Source organism: Herpailurus yagouaroundi, unplaced genomic scaffold (assembly GCF_014898765.1).
Source record: "Herpailurus yagouaroundi ecotype Mexico unplaced genomic scaffold, PumYag 184, whole genome shotgun sequence".
NCBI lineage: Eukaryota > Metazoa > Chordata > Mammalia > Carnivora > Felidae > Herpailurus > Herpailurus yagouaroundi.
This window is the reverse complement of record NW_024412415.1, coordinates 38858812-38876305: the sequence shown is the minus strand read 5'-3', so window position 1 is coordinate 38876305 and position 17494 is coordinate 38858812. Positions and strand designations below refer to the sequence as shown.

At 51.6% G+C, this 17494-nt stretch overlaps 1 protein-coding gene across 4 annotated transcripts; it reads left to right on the top strand.

Moving 5' to 3' along the window:
• Positions 1-9706: 9706 nt before the first annotated feature.
• LOC121041992 (cytochrome P450 1A1) lies at positions 9707-15919 on the top strand. 4 transcript variants are annotated; one of them, XM_040493271.1, is made up of 8 exons: positions 9725-9842; positions 12221-12331; positions 12444-13305; positions 13830-13956; positions 14047-14136; positions 14221-14344; positions 14490-14576; positions 14728-15919. In XM_040493271.1, exons 3-8 carry the CDS (start codon positions 12466-12468, stop codon positions 15011-15013), a joined length of 1554 nt encoding a protein of 517 aa, XP_040349205.1. In that variant the 5' UTR covers positions 9725-9842; positions 12221-12331; positions 12444-12465; the 3' UTR covers positions 15014-15919. The 4 variants fall into 4 exon arrangements, with proteins under 4 accessions (XP_040349202.1, XP_040349205.1, XP_040349204.1 ...); XM_040493270.1 differs by having other exon boundaries at positions 12441-13305; XM_040493268.1 differs by lacking the exon at positions 12221-12331 and having other exon boundaries at positions 9707-9842; positions 12441-13305.
• The last annotated feature ends 1575 nt before the right edge of the window (positions 15920-17494 follow it).

Here is a 17494-nt window from a genome sequence, read left to right as displayed (position 1 = left end):
AAAATCATAAAACTCATTCCAATCACTTTTAAGTGTCTAACTGAGCAGTCAGTGCGTACTCCTTTGTATCTACCTTGGTCCCTTTCCATTCATTTATGAGATTTATTCACAAGTTGGATGTGGTTGTAGTTCGTTCCCCTTGCTGTATGCTGTTCCATTATAACATGAACATGCAATTTATTTATCCATTCAACTGCTGATTGATGTTTGGGTTGTTTTCCATCTCGGACTATGATGGGCCTGAATGTTGAGAGCGTTCTTACACATATTTCTGTATGTATTTCTGCTACGTATAAAGCCATAAGAGGACATGCTACATCATAGGCTAGACATAGGTTCCGTGCTAGTGGATTCTACCAAACAATTTTCCAAAGTACTTGAACCAATAGGTATGTCCACCAGCTGTGTGTGAGGGTGCATGCTTCTCATGCACACACCACCATGGACTACTGTTCACATTTTTCATTTTGTCCATTCTGGAGAGCGTATTGACTACTTCCCTTTCTAAAATCCCTTGATGTTTCTCAGATTTCAGGATAAAAACCAGACTCCTTTGCTTAGCACCCAAAGGCTTCAGGGGCAGCTGTTGCTCACCTCTATGCCTCTGTTTGCTGTCATGAGCCCCCAGCATACCCCCAGACCACCTCCATTGTCTTTCTCCATATGTTGATCCCTTTGCTCGAAACTCACGGCTACCCCGTGTTCTCTGGCCAGTTCCTGCTCATCATTCTATACCCTGCTGAGCTGTCACCACACTCCTCCTCTGAGTTCCCCTAGGCCTCACACTGCTCTCCTTGACAGCTCCCTTCATGCTGTCTCCCCTTTGGACTGTGAGCTTAAGGGTTGATGTAGCCTCTGCTTTTCTCCTTACCTCTAGTTTCCAGCACCAAAACTGGCACACAACATGTATTCAGAACAAGATTTGTTGAATCCATTAGTGTTCACAAGTAAGAGTGCTAACCTGCACGAGAGCTTTGTGAACACTCTGCTTTGGGCATTTCCTGCATCAGTTTTATGGAAATTTCAAGTAATAATCCTGACAGTTAAAATTTGCCGAGCACCTACTATCGCCCAGGCTCTGTGCTGCATACTTAATGGTGGCCGTCTCTGTTTTAGCTTCACAGCAGTCCTATCCTGACGAAAGGATTCCAGGAAAGTGCAGAGTGTGGCTAAGGTTAAGGTGAGGGAAAGGGTGAAGGGTACTCCTCCATCACTCAACAAATTTGTTCAGTGCATGGTCATCAGCCTGGTTGGTGGTCAGGAGTCAGCAATTGGCAGCCCCTTTTCTACTCCTTGTGGGGTGAGTCCTTCTCTGTGCCTCTCATCATCCCATTCTCACTTCTGCCACAGCTCTGGCCACAAGGAGCTGTAGTTTTTGGCTGGCCCGTCATCTCACCCAAACTCCAGCAGAGACTGTGGGCCCCTTGAAGGCAGGGGCTGAGTCCCATTCATCTCTGCGCTCAGACCTGGCAGAGAAGGAGACCTTGCTGGACACAGGTCTCACGATCTATGAGATATGGATCTGGAGCTTCAGTTCTGGACATCCAATCACCTGCTGCATGGGTCCATCCAGGGGCCCCCACCCACAGCACCCTTATCATGCCCACATGAATCATGTCACCTCCCTGCCCACACACCTTCCCTCTGGATCATCAGCCCAGCCAGAAACTCAGGAATCCTTCACCACCAGCTGGATTCTCAAGATCCTACTGCCTAAATACCTCTTAAGCCTTGCTCCTTTTCTCTGTTCCTGTGGCACTGTCTGCAGAAGGCTGTCCACACCACTTCCTGCCCTCGCTTTTGCGGGAATCTCCTACTTGATCTCACTGTCTCTAAGCCAGTGCTGTCCAACAGAACTTTCTGTGGTGGTAGAATGTTCTGTGTCTGTGCTATCTGATAGGGTAGCCACGAGCCACATGCTGCTATCAAGCACTTGAAATGTGGTTAGTGCAACTGAGATACTGAATTTTATTTTTTTATTAAGTGTTTATTTATTTTTGAGAGAGAGAGAGAGAGAGAGAGAGAGAGAGAGAGAGAGAGAGAACGCAAGCAGGGGAGGGGCAGAGAGAGAGGGAGAATCCCAAACAGGCTCTGCACTGACAGTGCTGTTACTGTAGAATCTGATGAGAGGCTCAGTCTCATGAACAGTGAGATCATGACCTGAACCAAAATCAAGAGTCTGACGTTCAACTGACTAAGCCACCCAGCACCCCTAACATACTGAATTTTAATTCCATTTAATTTAATTTAATTTAATTTAATTTAATTTAATTTAATTAATTTTTAATTTCATTAAATTAAATTAATTTATTTTAAAATTCCATTTAATTTAATTTAATTTATTTTTTTTTTTAATTCCATTTAATTCTAAATGGAAGTAGCCGCATATGGCTCAGGGTTGCTGTATTGGCCGGCACCCTTCCTAGCTCCCTCCTCGACTCATCCCTCCAGTCTGAGCTCCATACCACCACCCAAGTGAACTTGTTGAATTGCAGGTCTGAGTGTGTCACATCTCTATTCAATTTTTTCTTTAGTAATCTCTCCACCCAACATGGGGCTCAGACTCACGACCCGGAGATCCAGAGCTGCATGTTCCACAGACTGAGCCGGCCAGGTGCCCCCAAAGCCTTTAGTAATTTCTTAAGACATTTGAAACAAAATTCAAACTCAGTTCAGCATGTGAGCCATTTTCTGCTCACTCCTCTCCTCACTTCCCACCATCCCCTCCTTCTTAGGCGTCTTTCCCACCAGTTCAGAGGGACCATTTATCCTTCTTGTTGTCTGCCTCTGTGCTTTCACACATGCTCTTCCCTCTGCCTGGAACACCCTATCCTCTTCCAACCACTTCTTCCCCATCCAACAAACACCCTCCAGGAAAAGCATTGCTTCCAGGTTAGAAATGCTTACTTACATTACGATATTGTGATGCGTTAATGACGAAGGATTCTCATCTCTCCAGTAGAGCAAATCCTCCAAACCTTAGCTCCAGCCCCACCTCGTCTGGGCCAGCCTGACCCCTTACTCTGGTTCGGATCCTCCTCTTTTGGGCCAAGCTCTCCATGGCACTAATACCCCGGTGTCACATTGCTTGGTTTCATTCTTCCTTTCTAGACTGGACAACTCAGTTTTTAGTACAGTTTCTGTCATTAGCGGATGTTCGGCCATATTTATTGAGCATAGATCATGCTGCCGGCTCCTGTTCTGGGAGAAAACGTACAGCAGTGAAGAAGACAGGCCCCCTGCCTTCACAGAGGAGACTGACAACAAGCAGGCAAACAGAGGAATGAGATCATCGCAGACTCACTGAAACTCCTCTTTGTCCTCCAGACCCACCCCCACCCCCTTGCTCTGTGCACGGAGAGGTTAACCACTGCAGACTATATCAGTGCCCTCCTCCCACCACCATCCTCTGGCTCCTTGTTGGGTTCAGTCAATGGGAGGCGCTGGCCTGAGATGGGAGGGTGGCAAGAGAGTGAGGCTGGGGTGTTTTTTCTCACACAGCCTAGCAAAGTCGCTACAGTAGGCCGCAGCTTGACAGCCACCTCTACTGGACCTTGTTTCATACACGAGACAACACAAATGGTCCACAAAACCTTTTCCTTTCTTTCTGAAGCTTTTATTGAAGATGCGTTGTTATCGTTAACCAGTCTTCCTTCACCAGATGGAGTCCTAGAATTTACCAGATTTCTCCAGATCTCATTAGCCAGAATCATAGCACAGATCTGTGTTTAGTCCAGTCACCAGCAAGGCAGCTGGAGCCACAAGGAGTGGTTCAAAGCAGCCGGGACACGGTACCCGCGGCTGGGGGGCTAGGGTCAGCCTCCTCCAGAGGCACATAGCTCTGGAAAGGAAGAGGAAGGGTACTTGCACAAAACTGGGGCTGGGGGCGGTGTGAGAAAGGAGGAAAACTCAAGGTGGGAAGAGTGGCTACTGGGCGCCTACAAGAGGCGGGGCAGTTGGGAAAGCGTTGCTAAGTTGGTTGAGGGGCCTGTCACTGGCTAGCGGTGCAGCCGGGCTGTGCCCCATAGGTCTGAATGAGACCTCCTCCTTGGCAGAGACAGTGGGAGGTCATCCAGGAACATCTGGCTGACAAAGCAGAGGCCTTGCTTTGATAAGAGGACAAGAACGTTAGCTCTCAGCAAACCTCTGTGTTTATTCAAAGGGCATCTCTAACGGGAGATCAGAGCATTTCCCTGAGTGTGCTGAACATGCCCTTTAGCTAGTCAAACATTTCCCTGCAAGGCTGTTTTCACAATGCACTGGCTTGGCAAACATCCCCTAGCAGTAAAGGCAACTGCCAAGCTGAGTAGAATTAGTCAAGCTCTGCTATGTAATATGGATCTAAATTAATCATATCAGATGCCATTGAAGGAAGAAGAGAAAAAGGCGAAAAGAAGGGCTGCCTTCATCTCCACTGCCCTCCAGAGTTAGCCCGGAACCCCTGGGCACCTTCCCCCACTCCCAGCCTTCTCTGTGCAGTGTCGCAGGGTCCGTACCTTCCCAGCCTTTCCCCATCTATCAAAACATGGAGATCTCTTGTCCCGATCCTGCAGAGGTCTATCTCTGCGGAGGGCCCCCACAGAGGCTGCTTTCTGCTGATTATTGGGGGGGCCTGGTTGTGGCCCTGTTGAGAGGAGCCAGGAGGCTTTGAAACTGAAAGAAAGTGAGGACTTCTGGTGATCGCGGCCCTGTGGCCAGCAGTGTGGCCTTGCCCAGATGCTGGCCCTGGACAGAAGTGAAGGGAGCATACGGTCGGATGCCTGACCTGGGCCATCTCTCCTCATCTCTCAGCTTTGCTTTCCCCTGAATGGACGTCATTCTAAAGGAGGCCTTCTTTAAACATGGCCACTGGTAGCCCCAGACTTATTTTCTAACTAGCTTGGCCACCCCTGGCAGAAAGAGAACTTCTCTTTTCCAGCAATTTCATAAAAACATCTGTAACGCTCTCACTGGCCTCAGTCATGTGCCAGACTGATGGCCAAACCTACTGGCTAGGAATAGAAGTGAGGTAGTCCTCAAGGGACAATCAAAGTGGTACTTCCAGAAGAAGAGAGAATGGACGCTGGGCACACAAAACCCCTCAGATATCCGCTAACACTGGGGTAATCACATGACTTATGGTCCAAGCCACGAGTCTCTGAGAGGAGAGTGAGAGAGGGCACTTTTAATAGTCATACCAGTTCAATAGGTTTTGTGGGAAAGTGTTGTCACCCAAACTAGAGTAGCCAAGGGCCAGGGAGCCAGGGGGCACTGCCCCATCTGAGACCTGGATCCTGCAAACCAAGTCTGTCTGGCTGTCGGGGCACAGGTAGGAGAGGTGAAGGTGCTTAGGGTTCAGAGCTCAGTGTGGTCGAGGGCGAAGACACACTGGGAGGCAAGTCCCGGTGCTCCACATCCACTCACACCCTACTCTTGTTCCACAGCCTCACCCCAACCTCCCGCTACCGTGCCTCGTTGGTACTATGTCCCCTCCGCAGGCCAGGAATACCCCTCCTCTACTCTTCTTACTCTACCCTCCAGCAGAGTCCCCTTACCTGCCCCCCACCCCAGGGTCTCAACTTTTTCTCAGCTCCCGGAGCCCTTCCAGATTCCGCACAGGCTATGTTTGGGGCATCAACCTCGTCTCCACCGTGGGGTAGGGGTTTCTTGTGAGTCTTGCTGTCCCATCCCCCTACTACACTGCCTTCAGCAGTGCTGACCAAACACTCTTGGCTGGACCAAGACCCTCAGCCCAGAGCCCTTTCCCCCTCCTCACTGCCCCCCCCCCTGCCCCCATGTTCCTGGTATCAGACCAATCGATTGCTAGGGAATCCTAGCCAAAGATCTTCTCACGCAAAGGCATGTAAACTTTGACCCAGGATGGGCTGTTCAGCTCCATGCCAAGGCTCTCTAACCACCTGCCTTGCCTCCCTCTTTCTCTGCCTGGTGATTTGGAGGCCCCTTTGTCTTGTGGGCTATTCACTGAGACAGGGCTTGCTGATGAGAAGTGCAATGCCTCCTGTCACCCCAGTGCTCCAGACTCTTGTCCAGGAGTATGGGGAAATGGGGGCCCCTGATCCAGGGGCTGAGCCTGTACAGCTTTGGACCCCTGAGGCTTTGCTGGTAATCTGGGATAATAAATCATGGTGGGTAGAGCCCTGGCCAGGAAGGAAGAGGCCAGAGTTCTGGACTCTGATTTGCCACATGTCCTTGGGCCTTCGTTCTGGTGTCAGTCTCTCCAGCTCAAAGTGCCTGAGAAGTGGGAAAGAAATTGGCTTAATTAGCTAATGAATTTCTCTGGGGTCAAGAGCCCCTTAGAGAATGTGAGCAAAGCATCTTCTACCAAGAGGAGTTTGCTGGCTCCCTGGTCAGGAGCCCCAGCAGACAGTCTCCATCCCTGATGAGCAGGCTGCCATGATTTTCTAGAGCTAGGGCATTGGTGGGGATTCTGGGAAGCCAAAGGGAGAGACTGGGTTGCAGAGCAGGAGAGGGATCTGGGGGTGCCTTGCTCTTTGCTCCCTTGTCACAGTTTCTACATGGGTTCTTTCCACTCTCTGTTGCTCCAGCTCCAACTGAGATTAAAGGACAGACCTTTACTGGGTGCCATGAAGCTCCTCAGGCTGAGCCAGCAGTACAGAAGTGGAATGAATGGAAGGCAGAATGGAAGCCCATACCTCCCTTGTCTCCTGCCTGTCCTTTTGCTTAAATTCCACTATTATAGCATTAGGGCTCAATATCACCCAGGTAGGGGCGTCTGGGTGGCTCAGTCAGTTAAGTGTCTGACTTCGGCTCAGGTCATGATCTCATGGTTTGTGGGTTCCAGCCCTGCATCGGGCTCTGTGCTGACAGATCAGAGCCTGGAGCCTGCTTCGGATTCTGTGTCTCCCCCTCTCTCTGCCCCTCCCCTCCTCATGCTTTGTCTCTCTCTGTCTCTCAAAAATAAATAAATGTTGGAAAAAAATTAAAAAAATATATCACCCAGTGGATCTAACTCCTTTACCAATTATTAATATCTTGCAAGGCCTTGACTTAGCAATCTGTTTCTCCCAGGTTGGTGTTTGTCTTGTGTTAGGGCATGGAGGCAGGAATGACGAGTTGGGTTGGGGTCCTAGCAGGGGTCAAGTGTTCTGAGAATCACCACGGGGGGGGGGGGGGCAAGTGTTGGAAGCACAGATCAGGAGACCCCAAACTAGCTGTGGGGAGAATTTGGGGTGGGGTAGGGGCTTCCCAAAGAAAGTGATGTTTTAGCTGAGATTTCAAATAGGGGAGATTAGAAGTAGAGGTGGTCAGGCCAGGTAGGTTCTGCTAAAGATTCTGGGGTTTGTTCAGATGGGGGCTACTGAAGGGGCATGGTTGTGACAGAATGAGATTTTCCATTTTTGGAAAGACCATTCTGGATCTAACAAGCTAGAGAAGGAATCGGAGGGAGCCACAGGCAAGTGGGAACCAGGTTTGGAGGCCATTTTAACAATAGGGAGCAATGCTGGGGTCCTGGCCAAAGACACACAGCAGGGCTGGACAGATGTTGAGGTGGAGAAGTGTGTCCTCCACGTAGTCTATTCTCAGTACAGTAGCCAGAGCGATCTTCCTTGTCTCAGACCCCACAATGTGTCCATCTCACACGGAGGAGATGTTTCTAGTGCCCCTGGTACTGCTCCCTCCCAAAGACCACCGTTAGGGTCCTTTGAACTTGCTGTTTCCCCAGCCCCGTGCACTCTGCTTCCAGATACCGGTGCGTCTTGAGCCTTGATTCCACACACCTGTCTCTGCTCAGTGTCATTCTCTCAGTGAGGCCTTCTCTGATCACCCTATTTTTCTTAAAGTGGGTTCCACGCCAAACATGGGGCTTGAACTCTCAACCCCCGAGATCAAATGTCGCATGCTCCACCAACTGAGCCAGCCAGGCGCCCCTGACCACCCTATTTTGAATGGCAATTTCCCCCAACGTGATTCCTACCCCTTCTCTTACTTTTCACCCTCTGACATTCTTTGTGCATTACCGACCCCACCCCACTCCCGGGGCCACCAACATAAGTTCCATGTGAGCAGGAGCGGTGTCAGTTCTGTTCACTTTTATATCAGTCGCCAGCATCCAAAACAGCGCCCGCCACATAGTAGGGGTCTGGTAAATATTTGTCCAATGCGTGCGTGAGTAGAGCGCAAGGTGAGGGAACCTCAGAGGGGAGGAGGCTCTGGTTTTGGTTGGGCCAGGGGATGGCGGTGCCATTTGCTGGGTTCGGGAGCACGACGGGGAGGGCGGGTGACGTGATTAGTTTGGGACAGGTTGAGCTAGACACGCAAATACAACTTTTTCTCCCTGCACATTCTATGGAGGGAGGCTTGGCAAGGGCGAGGACAGCGTTCGAGGCAGCCAGCCAGGCGTTGGGTCTGCGTGTCTGCCCCCAGGCGTGGGCCACAAATACGGACACACGCAGGCGCCTGCTTGGAGGCAAAAGCCCAGCTCCGCACGCAAACCTGGGCCCTTTGCACCGCACCCGCCCCCCAATCCGGTCGTGCACCCGAGGCTTCGCGGCTACTCCCGCTCCACCCTCACCTCCAAGCTCGCTAGGGACTGGCTCTTTAAGAGCCCCGCCCTCGACTCCCCGCCCCCTTCGCGTGACTTTGCCGGTACCCGAGCTTGGGAATTGGGCTGTTGGGTGGTTGCGCAGGTCTCCGAGCCCTTCTCACGCAACTCCCGGGCATCGTGCCCCCGGCCAGGTGGGGCAGGGATGGGCCGCGTGACCTCTGCCCCCTGGAGGGATGTACCAGACACGTGCACGCTAGCCTGGGGAGGCATCTGCGCCTGGCGCCCGGCTCCTCGGTCCCTGGGCCCCCTCCCCTGCCCGGCCCGAGGGTCCTCCTTTCCTCCGCCATCGGGAGCTAGCCGCGCAGCCCCAGTCGCCTCCCGATTTCTCCGCCCCCGCCAACATGCTAGCAACCCCGGAGTCAAGAGGGAACCTCGAGGGCGGGTGGGTCCCGGCTGGAAGTACCTCTGGTTTACAGTATTCCAAAGTGGCCCTAGAGCTAGTGAGAGCCAGTGAGCCCTCAGCGAGACTGACACCGCAGGTTGCCATGCATTCCTGCCGGTCTGTCCGGGAGCTCAGACTTCAACTAGTCGCCCGGGCTCTGGGGGCTCTTGGCGAACGGAGCCAGCCCATCGGCGCCTCTGGCCTTCCGGCCCCGGTAACCTCGAGGCTGGGGTCGCCGCGCTTCTCACGCGAGCCCGAGCCCGGACTCAGTAACCCGGGGGAAAGAGGTCATCACACGGCAGCCTGGCCCCGCCTGCCGGGCCCCTGTCAACTAGTAGCGAGGGGAGGCACTTGCAAGCACTTGCAAGTTCCAGTGCATGCAAAAATTAGGGTGAGGGGTCCCCGCGCCCGGGGATGGAGGTCTCCCAATACCGTGTCTTCGGGGTGTCCTGGGACTTCTCCTTCAAATTCCCACCTCAGCGGGGCTCTGTGCTGTCCATGGGGTACCTTGGAACTGGGGTCCCAGGTGTCCCCAGCCCTCACCCCTTTACGTGCTGGCACTAGGATGAGGAGTGCCCGTAGTGGGTTCTTACCAGTCCCTCTGAGTTCCCCCAATCCTGTCTTCTCCCCCACTTACCATCCCCCTTTCCTTCCCTTTCCCTCCCTCCTTTCCCTCCATCCTAGAGAGACCACTCCCCCCCCCCTCAGCCCGCCCCTTCCTCTGTCCGAGCTCCAGAGGGCGTGGCCAAGCGTGCAAGCTGTTTTATAAAGGTCGAAGTGACTTCACCCTCATCCTGAAGGTGACAGGTCTAGGAGTCTTCCCTGATCTTCTTTGGGGTCCTGGCTTAAGAGACCACGCATCTCAGCTGAGTTCAGTACTCCTCACAGCCACAGGTGAGTGCTGGGAGCTTATGGCTTTCCCTTTCCCAACAAAAAGAAAATTTTGATGCCTCCAGGTTTTCCTAGGTGGCCACCGGTCTAGCACCTCAAAAAAGGAGGCTAAGAGGATCCTTGGTGACCAGGCTCTCCAGCTCCGTAGTGGGAAAACTGAGGCCAGGGGGAAGGGCAGGCATTGCCCAAGGTCCCACAGCTGGTGCCAGAATTCTAGATATTAGATGGCCCCCCTCCAAGGACTCCAGGATTTAGTCTCCAGCTCCATTCCCACTGACTCCCTGAATGCCCTGGGGCTTCCCCATTAGGGTCACCTGGGAGGCTGGGATACGGACACAACTGTGAAAAGCTGGGATCATGTGCAGCCCTTTTGTCAGGCAGTGTGATGAGAGGGCTTCTTCGTGGGTGGTCAGAGTGGATGGAGGGGAAGGTTGGGTTCTTACCAGCTGTACCTTGCCTTGTCTGTAGGCTACGCCTGGCTGTCTCTACCCTCCCAAGGCATGGCTTGTTAGAGCCAAGATGTGCTGGCCAGTACAAAAGATGCAGATCTGAATAGGAGTCCCGGGCACTGCCCCGGGCCTTCCCTATCTCATTGACTGCCTTCTCTGGCTTGTACTGGGCAGGGGCAATCAGTGTGAAAGACTGCCAGCTGTAGAGAGCTGGACTATCAGTCCCTGAAAACTCACCAATCACATCTCTCTTGGCCTCTTACCATCTCACTAAGGTTAGAGGTCCTTGGGGCACCTGGTGAGCAGAAGGGAACACTGTGGCACACCAAGGCTCGTCCCTCATTCACTCAGAGTCAGGGCTTGAGTGTGCTTTGAGATCCAGCTCCTCCAGGGAGCCGCCCTAGAGAGATGGCTATATGGGTAAGGTAGGATCCAGACAATCTTCCCATCCTGGGTAGTTCTCCTGTGGGGAAACCTCACTAGTCAGACCGTGAGGTTCCGCAGGTCAGATGTGGGTTTTCTTTCTCTGGGATCTAGCTGGGCACCCTGAACCGGAGATCATATCCTACCCCCTCTCTCAGGTGATATAACTGGAGCCCAGAAAGACAAAATGACAAGTCCAAGGCCATGCCATGGAACCTGGAATACTCAGTCTCCTCATCTCCAGTTCAGGGCACCCGGCAGTTACCCCAGTCAGAGGCCAATATCTTGAGGAGAATCCTCCATGAATTTGCGCACCCTTTCTAGAACAAGCCTAGAGAGAAAGTATTATCTCCACCTCTGTTAAATCTAGATTGATTCCTAATGTCCCTTATTCCAGTCTAGCATTTTCTTGCAGCCCTTATCTGGTGGGGGCTTTCCATTTTATTCTCTGCTCTCTGGTGACTGGTAAGTGGGGGAGGCTGAGACTACTCATTTATTGAGAACTGAGCCCAACAAAAACCCTGGCCTGGACCTCTGTGACCAGCAACCTCAATGTAGCTTGTCTCCAACTGCTTTTAAACTATGAGTCAGTTGAACTCAGAGAGCTGAGGCTTAGTAGTGTGGCTTAGGCAGTGGTCTTCTAGTCCCTTCTCCCCTCCCAAGGTCTGGTCTGGCAGGATTCCCTAGACCCTGGGAGTGAGCAGTAAAAAAACTGAGGGTTCTGAAAAACAAAACAAAACAAAACAAAACAAAACAAAATGAAACAAAACAAAACAAAAACACCTTTTCATTGATTAATCTGGCCACTCTTCAAAGGGAGGTTTCTGTGACAGGAGCTGAAAACTTCCCAGGGAACTTTCCATAAGAAGTCTGAGTCCTGGCTCTGTCGGTGAGTGCTGGGTGACTTTAATCAAGTCAATGACCCCTCTGGAGGTCAATTTCCCCAAATGTGAAATGAGGCAAAAGAAGCCCACGATCTCTAGCTCTCCTGATGGCAGTGTTTCCCCAAGTGTGGTGGGTAGTATTCAAGGGGATTGGGGGTGACGTATATTGATTATGCGCTTAATTAGGGGGAAAAATCAAACCTGTTCTTTCACGCAGATGTCTGTGTGTGGAATCATGCTCAGTGGGTAGATTTAAAGTTGATTTTAGCGGGGTGTCTGGGTGGCTCAGTCAGTTAAGCATCTGACTCTTGATGTCAACTAAGGTCTTGACTGTAGGGTCTTGAGCTCACAGTCGTGAGTTTGAGCCCAGCGTTGGGCTCCACGCTGGGCATGGAGCCAACTAATAAAAATTGTTTTTCTTCAGTTGGTCTTAGAAAAGCACAAAATAAATAACAGTACAGGTGCCATATGGGAATCACAGACTGATGTTTGGAAAACCCATTCAGATTGGTGCAGCGGGATTCTGAAATTGGGCACTTGGGAGTGTGGATCCAACACTTCCTGACGGTGTGACCTTGTACAAGTTACTTACCTTCTCTGAGCCTCACTGTGGTCTACCTTATAGGCGGTGGCCAGGACTGAATGAATGGCAGTGAAATTCTTGGCACACAGTGGCAGCTCAACAAACAGCTTCTCTCCTCTCCTCCTTTCCTTCATATCCAGTTCGCTGTTCTGGGTAGGAAGATTTCCCCTCTCTTTGACTAGCATGCTGACACTTTCGGATGCTGGTTCCTCACATCCCCCCTTCTGATATCTTCATCTTTTCTTCTCACCCCACCTCTCAGCAGCCATCTTGAGATCTCTACACTGATGATGTTGTCTGTGTTTGGACTCTCCGTCCCCATCTCGGCCACAGAGCTTCTCCTGGCCTCCTTTGTCTTCTGCCTGGTGTTCTGGGTGGTCAGGGCCCGGCAGCCTCGGGTTCCCAAAGGCCTGAAGAATCCACCAGGGCCCTGGGGCTGGCCTCTGCTCGGGCACGTGCTGACCTTGGGGAAGAACCCACATCTGGTGCTGGCAAGGCTGAGCCAGCGTTACGGGGACGTGCTGCAAATCCGCATCGGCTCCACACCCGTGCTGGTGCTCAGCGGCCTGGACACCATCCGGCAGGCCCTGGTGCGTCAGGGTGATGATTTCAAGGGGCGGCCCGATCTCTACAGCTTCACTCTGATCTCTGAGGGCCAAAGCATGTCCTTCAGCCCAGACTCTGGACCGGTGTGGGCCGCCCGCAGGCGCTTGGCCCAGAATGCCCTGAAGAGTTTCTCCATTGCTTCAGACCCGGCTTCCTCATCCTCCTGCTACCTGGAAGACCATGTGAGCAAGGAGGCTGAGTACCTCATTGACAAGTTCCAGGAGCTGATGGCAAAAGTTGGGCACTTTGACCCCTATAGATATGTAGTGGTGTCAGTGGCCAATGTCATCTGCGCCATGTGTTTTGGCCGGCGCTATGACCATGATGACCAAGAGCTGCTTAGCTTAGTCAACCTGAGTAATGAGTTCGGGGATGGCGCTGCCTCTGGGAACCCTGTGGACTTCTTCCCCATCCTTCGATACCTACCTAACCCTGCCCTGGATTTCTTCAAGGACGTGAATGAGAAGTTCTCCATCTTCATGCATAAGATGGTCAAGGAACACTACAAAACTTTTGAGAAGGTACAGGCTGGGGAGAGGCGGGTGGATGGTGGGGAGCAGGTAGGGTTGGGGCCAGAAGGTCAGAGATAAATGGAGCAGTGGGGGGGGGGTCTGGTAGGCTCTCAGGGACCTTCCTCCCTGGGGTTTTGAGGCCAGTGGTACAGTGGACTCCATCCTTGGTGGGGAATTGGAACTTTTCCTTGGCTAGCCTTTCTTTCCTTCTGTCAGACAGCAATATTTACTGAACAGCCAGTCTGTGCAGAACCCTAGGCCAGTTGTTCTGGGGACCAGGGAGAGTTAAAAAGTTGATCTCCTGGCCTCATGGGAGAGAGAAGGGTAAAGAGCATATCCAGAGGACACCTCTGTCTCAAGTGTCCCTTGAGTTGGGGCCGCCAGTACTCTGGGCAGGAGGGAGCCTTGAAGAGGTGTGGGAAGCTGGGACGCAGCCTAGGAGTACAGAAGTCACCTCTTGAAGGAACCAGGCCCAGATGGAGAGGTAGCTCTGGGTTTGGGATCTTGTTCATCTGTGGGCTTTCCCCACCCAGGGTCACATTCGGGATATCACAGACAGCCTGATTGAGCACTGTCAGGACAAGAGGCTGGACGAGAATGCCAATATCCAGCTGTCCGACGAGAAGATTGTTAATGTTGTCTCGGACCTCTTCGGAGCTGGTATGAGCTACCCCATTGTCATTTCCTGTGCCCAACTGCCCTGACCTGCCAAGCACTTGATTTTTTTCCCCTTTGTTTTTCCCTGGTCAGGATTTGACACAGTCACAACTGCCATCTCCTGGTGCCTCATGTACCTGGTGACGAGCCCCAATGTACAGGAAAAGATCCAGAAGGAGCTGGGTAGGTGGTGGCTTCCTTTAACAAGACAGAGGGTCTTGCCTCTTCCAGGCAGCCCCTTCATCCATGGTCCTTTATGTTCTACAGACACAGTGATTGGGAGGGAGCGGCAGCCCCGGCTCTCTGACAGACTCCAGCTGCCCTACATGGAAGCATTCATCCTGGAGATCTTCCGACATACCTCCTTCGTCCCTTTCACTATCCCCCATAGGTGAGGCCCCATGCATCCACTCCTCTCTGATCCTGGCCCCTCCTCCAGACCATGTACCTGATCAGGGCTGGTGGAAAGGACATGTATGGGGGGCAGGGAGATCTCTTTGTAGCCCTGAGCTTGACTGAGCTTCCTTCCTTCCCAGTACCACAAAAGACACAAGTCTGAGTGGCTTTTACATCCCCAAGGAGCGTTGTGTCTTTGTGAACCAGTGGCAGATCAACCATGACCAGTAAGTTGAGAGGAGGCAGGGGAAACCCTACCCTGTCCCAAGCTGTCCCTGGGCCACTTGCCCATCTCCTACTCTTTGGGGCTGGGGTTCAACCCACTTGATGCTTCGGAGCCCCCAGGCTACCACTTCAGCTGCCTGTCTCTGATTACAGGAAGCTATGGGGTGACCCATCTGAGTTCCGACCAGAACGATTTCTCACTCCTGATGGCACCATCAACAAGGCACTGAGTGAGAAGGTGATTCTCTTTGGTTTGGGCAAGAGGAAGTGCATCGGTGAGACCATTGCCCGCTTGGAGGTCTTTCTCTTCCTGGCCATCCTGCTGCAGCAGGTGGAATTCAGTGTGCCACAGGGCACGAAGGTGGATATGACCCCTATTTATGGGCTGACCATGAAGCATGCCCGCTGTGAACACTTCCAAGTGAGGATGCGCACTTAGGGGTCTGAGAGCCCTGCAGCTTAGACTCTATCTACCTGGCCTGTCTGGGCAGCCAGGCCAGGGGGCTGACCTGGGGTCTGGGGTGGGGGGCGGTCTAAACCTTGGCCTGAAACCCACAGATATTGGTCTGGCTGAGTTTTGCTGTCTGGGCTGCAGGCAAGCATGAAGGATCATGCCTGCCCCCCACCCTGGACTTGCTCCTTTGCATATTGACCACAGACAATGGACACAGCAGGGGCCAAAAAAGGAGCAGATGGAGCCTTCCAGAGTTGTGCTTGAGGCAGGAGGCTTGGTAGGGTTAGGAGGTCCTCAGGCCCCTGGAGACCTTGAGGGAATTCTCTAGAAGCCTCTAAACCCAGTGGCTGGCTGGCTTTCTGTGGGGACTGACTGGTTTGAGAAACATTTACAGCAGGCCACATCAGGGCCTGTCTAATCTCTTCGACAATTGGGAGCTGCCAAGAGTGAAGGGAAGAGGCAGCTTAGGCACAGAGGTGGTCTCCCAGATTGAATAAGGCTGAGCAGTCTAACCACATGGGTCTGGGATACTGCGATGCCTTCTTCTGTTCTCCCTGCAGGCAGGAACAGGGCTGCATCCTGGCCTCGCAAGGACCCTGTTCCTGTCCAGGAGGGGCTGGGGGCTTGTGCCTAAGAGGAGCAGAGAACAGAGGGAGTGCCCAGATTCAGGCACCTGAATCAGGTCTCTATGCCCAATATTAAAATGCCTTTTAAAAATGTTCATATGCAAGAAGTTTTATATTTTAGCCTGCATTGTACTGGCATGCCTTCATTTATCACACGTAAGAGCTTAAGAACAATTTATTGAGTGCAATAGAGAACATTGTAACCCAAGTATCCAGAAATGTGTAAGAAATTTCTACTTAAGCTAAATAAAGATATTATCCAGAAGTCCTATGGTGGAAATGTTTTGAATCTGGAATGAAGCCATCACTCCTCTATATGCCCACTTTGAGCCCAGGCTCATGTTGGATTTTAGTGTGGGAGAAAGAAAAGGAAAAGGAGTCAGTGAAGAGGTGAAGCCATGGCTCTCAGGAAGCTTGCAATCCAGTTGGGGCACAAGACTCTATCCCTACACTGTCTTCCTCCTTCTCTAACCGATCACACGTTGATGAAGTACATTCTGTAGACCAGGCACTGGGGGTATAAAGCAAATAAAACATGGTCTCTGCCTTCAAAGTCCCAAACTGGTTGGAAGAACAAACTGACAAGCACATCATGTAATTCATTGTGATTTGGGCTCTATCAGACAGATCACCCAGGAAGATGAGGCTCAGGGCTGGGGCTCGTTGGGTGTGGAGAGGGGCTGCTGCACATCTTGGGGCTATCTACGCAGATCCCTCTTCAAAGAACGAGAGGCAATCTCACTTGGGTCTCATGGCATTAGATTCTCAAGTCCAACAGGGAAGACTCTAGTCTCAGTGTGGGGGGAGAAGGAAGGTTCTCAGCTCAGAAGCTGTGGTCTGCTCCTCACTTAGTCATGCCCGGTTTAGGTCCTGCTGCCTTATTGGAACCCCAGGCTGGTCACAGTTGGAAAACGAGGCCTTTGGTCATTGGGCCCCACAAGCAGGCTGTGGCCCAGATTTCAACACTGAAAGTCCCTGTCCATTTGGGATGTCAGAGTAGTTAGTGGTGCCCAGTATGGACAGAGGCTGGACCCACATAACCAGGAGCTGTTCTGACTGATGGACTGAGGGATAACACATCTTAGGATGTGACCTCCAGCCTAGCTTTTGTCCTCAAGCAACCAGCAGTTGCTATACAGGAGTAGATAGAGCCAATGTACCAAAAGCTTCAGGCTACTGCAAGGGACAAGCTGAAATCAGCTGGAGCGAGCCTGCTTATGTAGGGAAATGAGGCATTTGGTGTCCAATCTTACTTGTATTGACTTTTTTTTATTTTTATTTTTAACATTTTTATTTATTTTTGAGAGACAGCACGAGCGGGGGTGGGGGCCAGAGAGAGAGGGAGACACAGAATCCGAAGCAGGCTCCAGGCTCCGAGCTGTCAGCACAGAGTCTGATGTAGCCTTGAACCACCGAACCTCACAGTTGGATGTTGGACGCTTAACCAGGACTGAGCCACCCTGGTGCCCCTTATTGACTTATTTTTTACTTAAAAAATAACTCATATTGTATGCTATAACATAGATGAGCCTTGAAAACATCACATTAAGTAAAAGAAGCCAGACACAAAAGACCACATGTTGTATGATTCCATTTATATGAAACGTCTAGAACATGTAAATCTATAGGGACAGAAAGTAGGTTACTGGTTGCTGGGGAGAGGGCTTGGGGGAAATGGAAGGTACAGGCATTTCTTTTAGGAGTGATGGAAATATTCTGGAAATAGATAGTGGTAAGAGTTGTATAATGTTGTGAATATACTAAAAACCACTGAATTGTGCAGTTTAAAATGATTGAAACAGTAAAAAAGAAAAAGTTTTCTGACTTTTGTTCTAAAAGA

What these genes read in the sequence shown, in the direction of transcription:
- LOC121041992 (XM_040493268.1), top strand. Translation starts at nt 12,466, where the DNA reads ATGATGTTGTCTGTGTTTGGACTCTCCGTCCCCATCTCGGCCACAGAG. An exon ending in CCTTTCACTATCCCCCATAG is followed by an intron (nt 14,345 to 14,489) that starts GTGAGGCCCCAT and finishes CTTCCTTCCCAG; the next exon opens with TACCACAAAAGACACAAGTC. An exon ending in TGGCAGATCAACCATGACCA is followed by an intron (nt 14,577 to 14,727) that starts GTAAGTTGAGAG and finishes CTCTGATTACAG; the next exon opens with GAAGCTATGGGGTGACCCAT.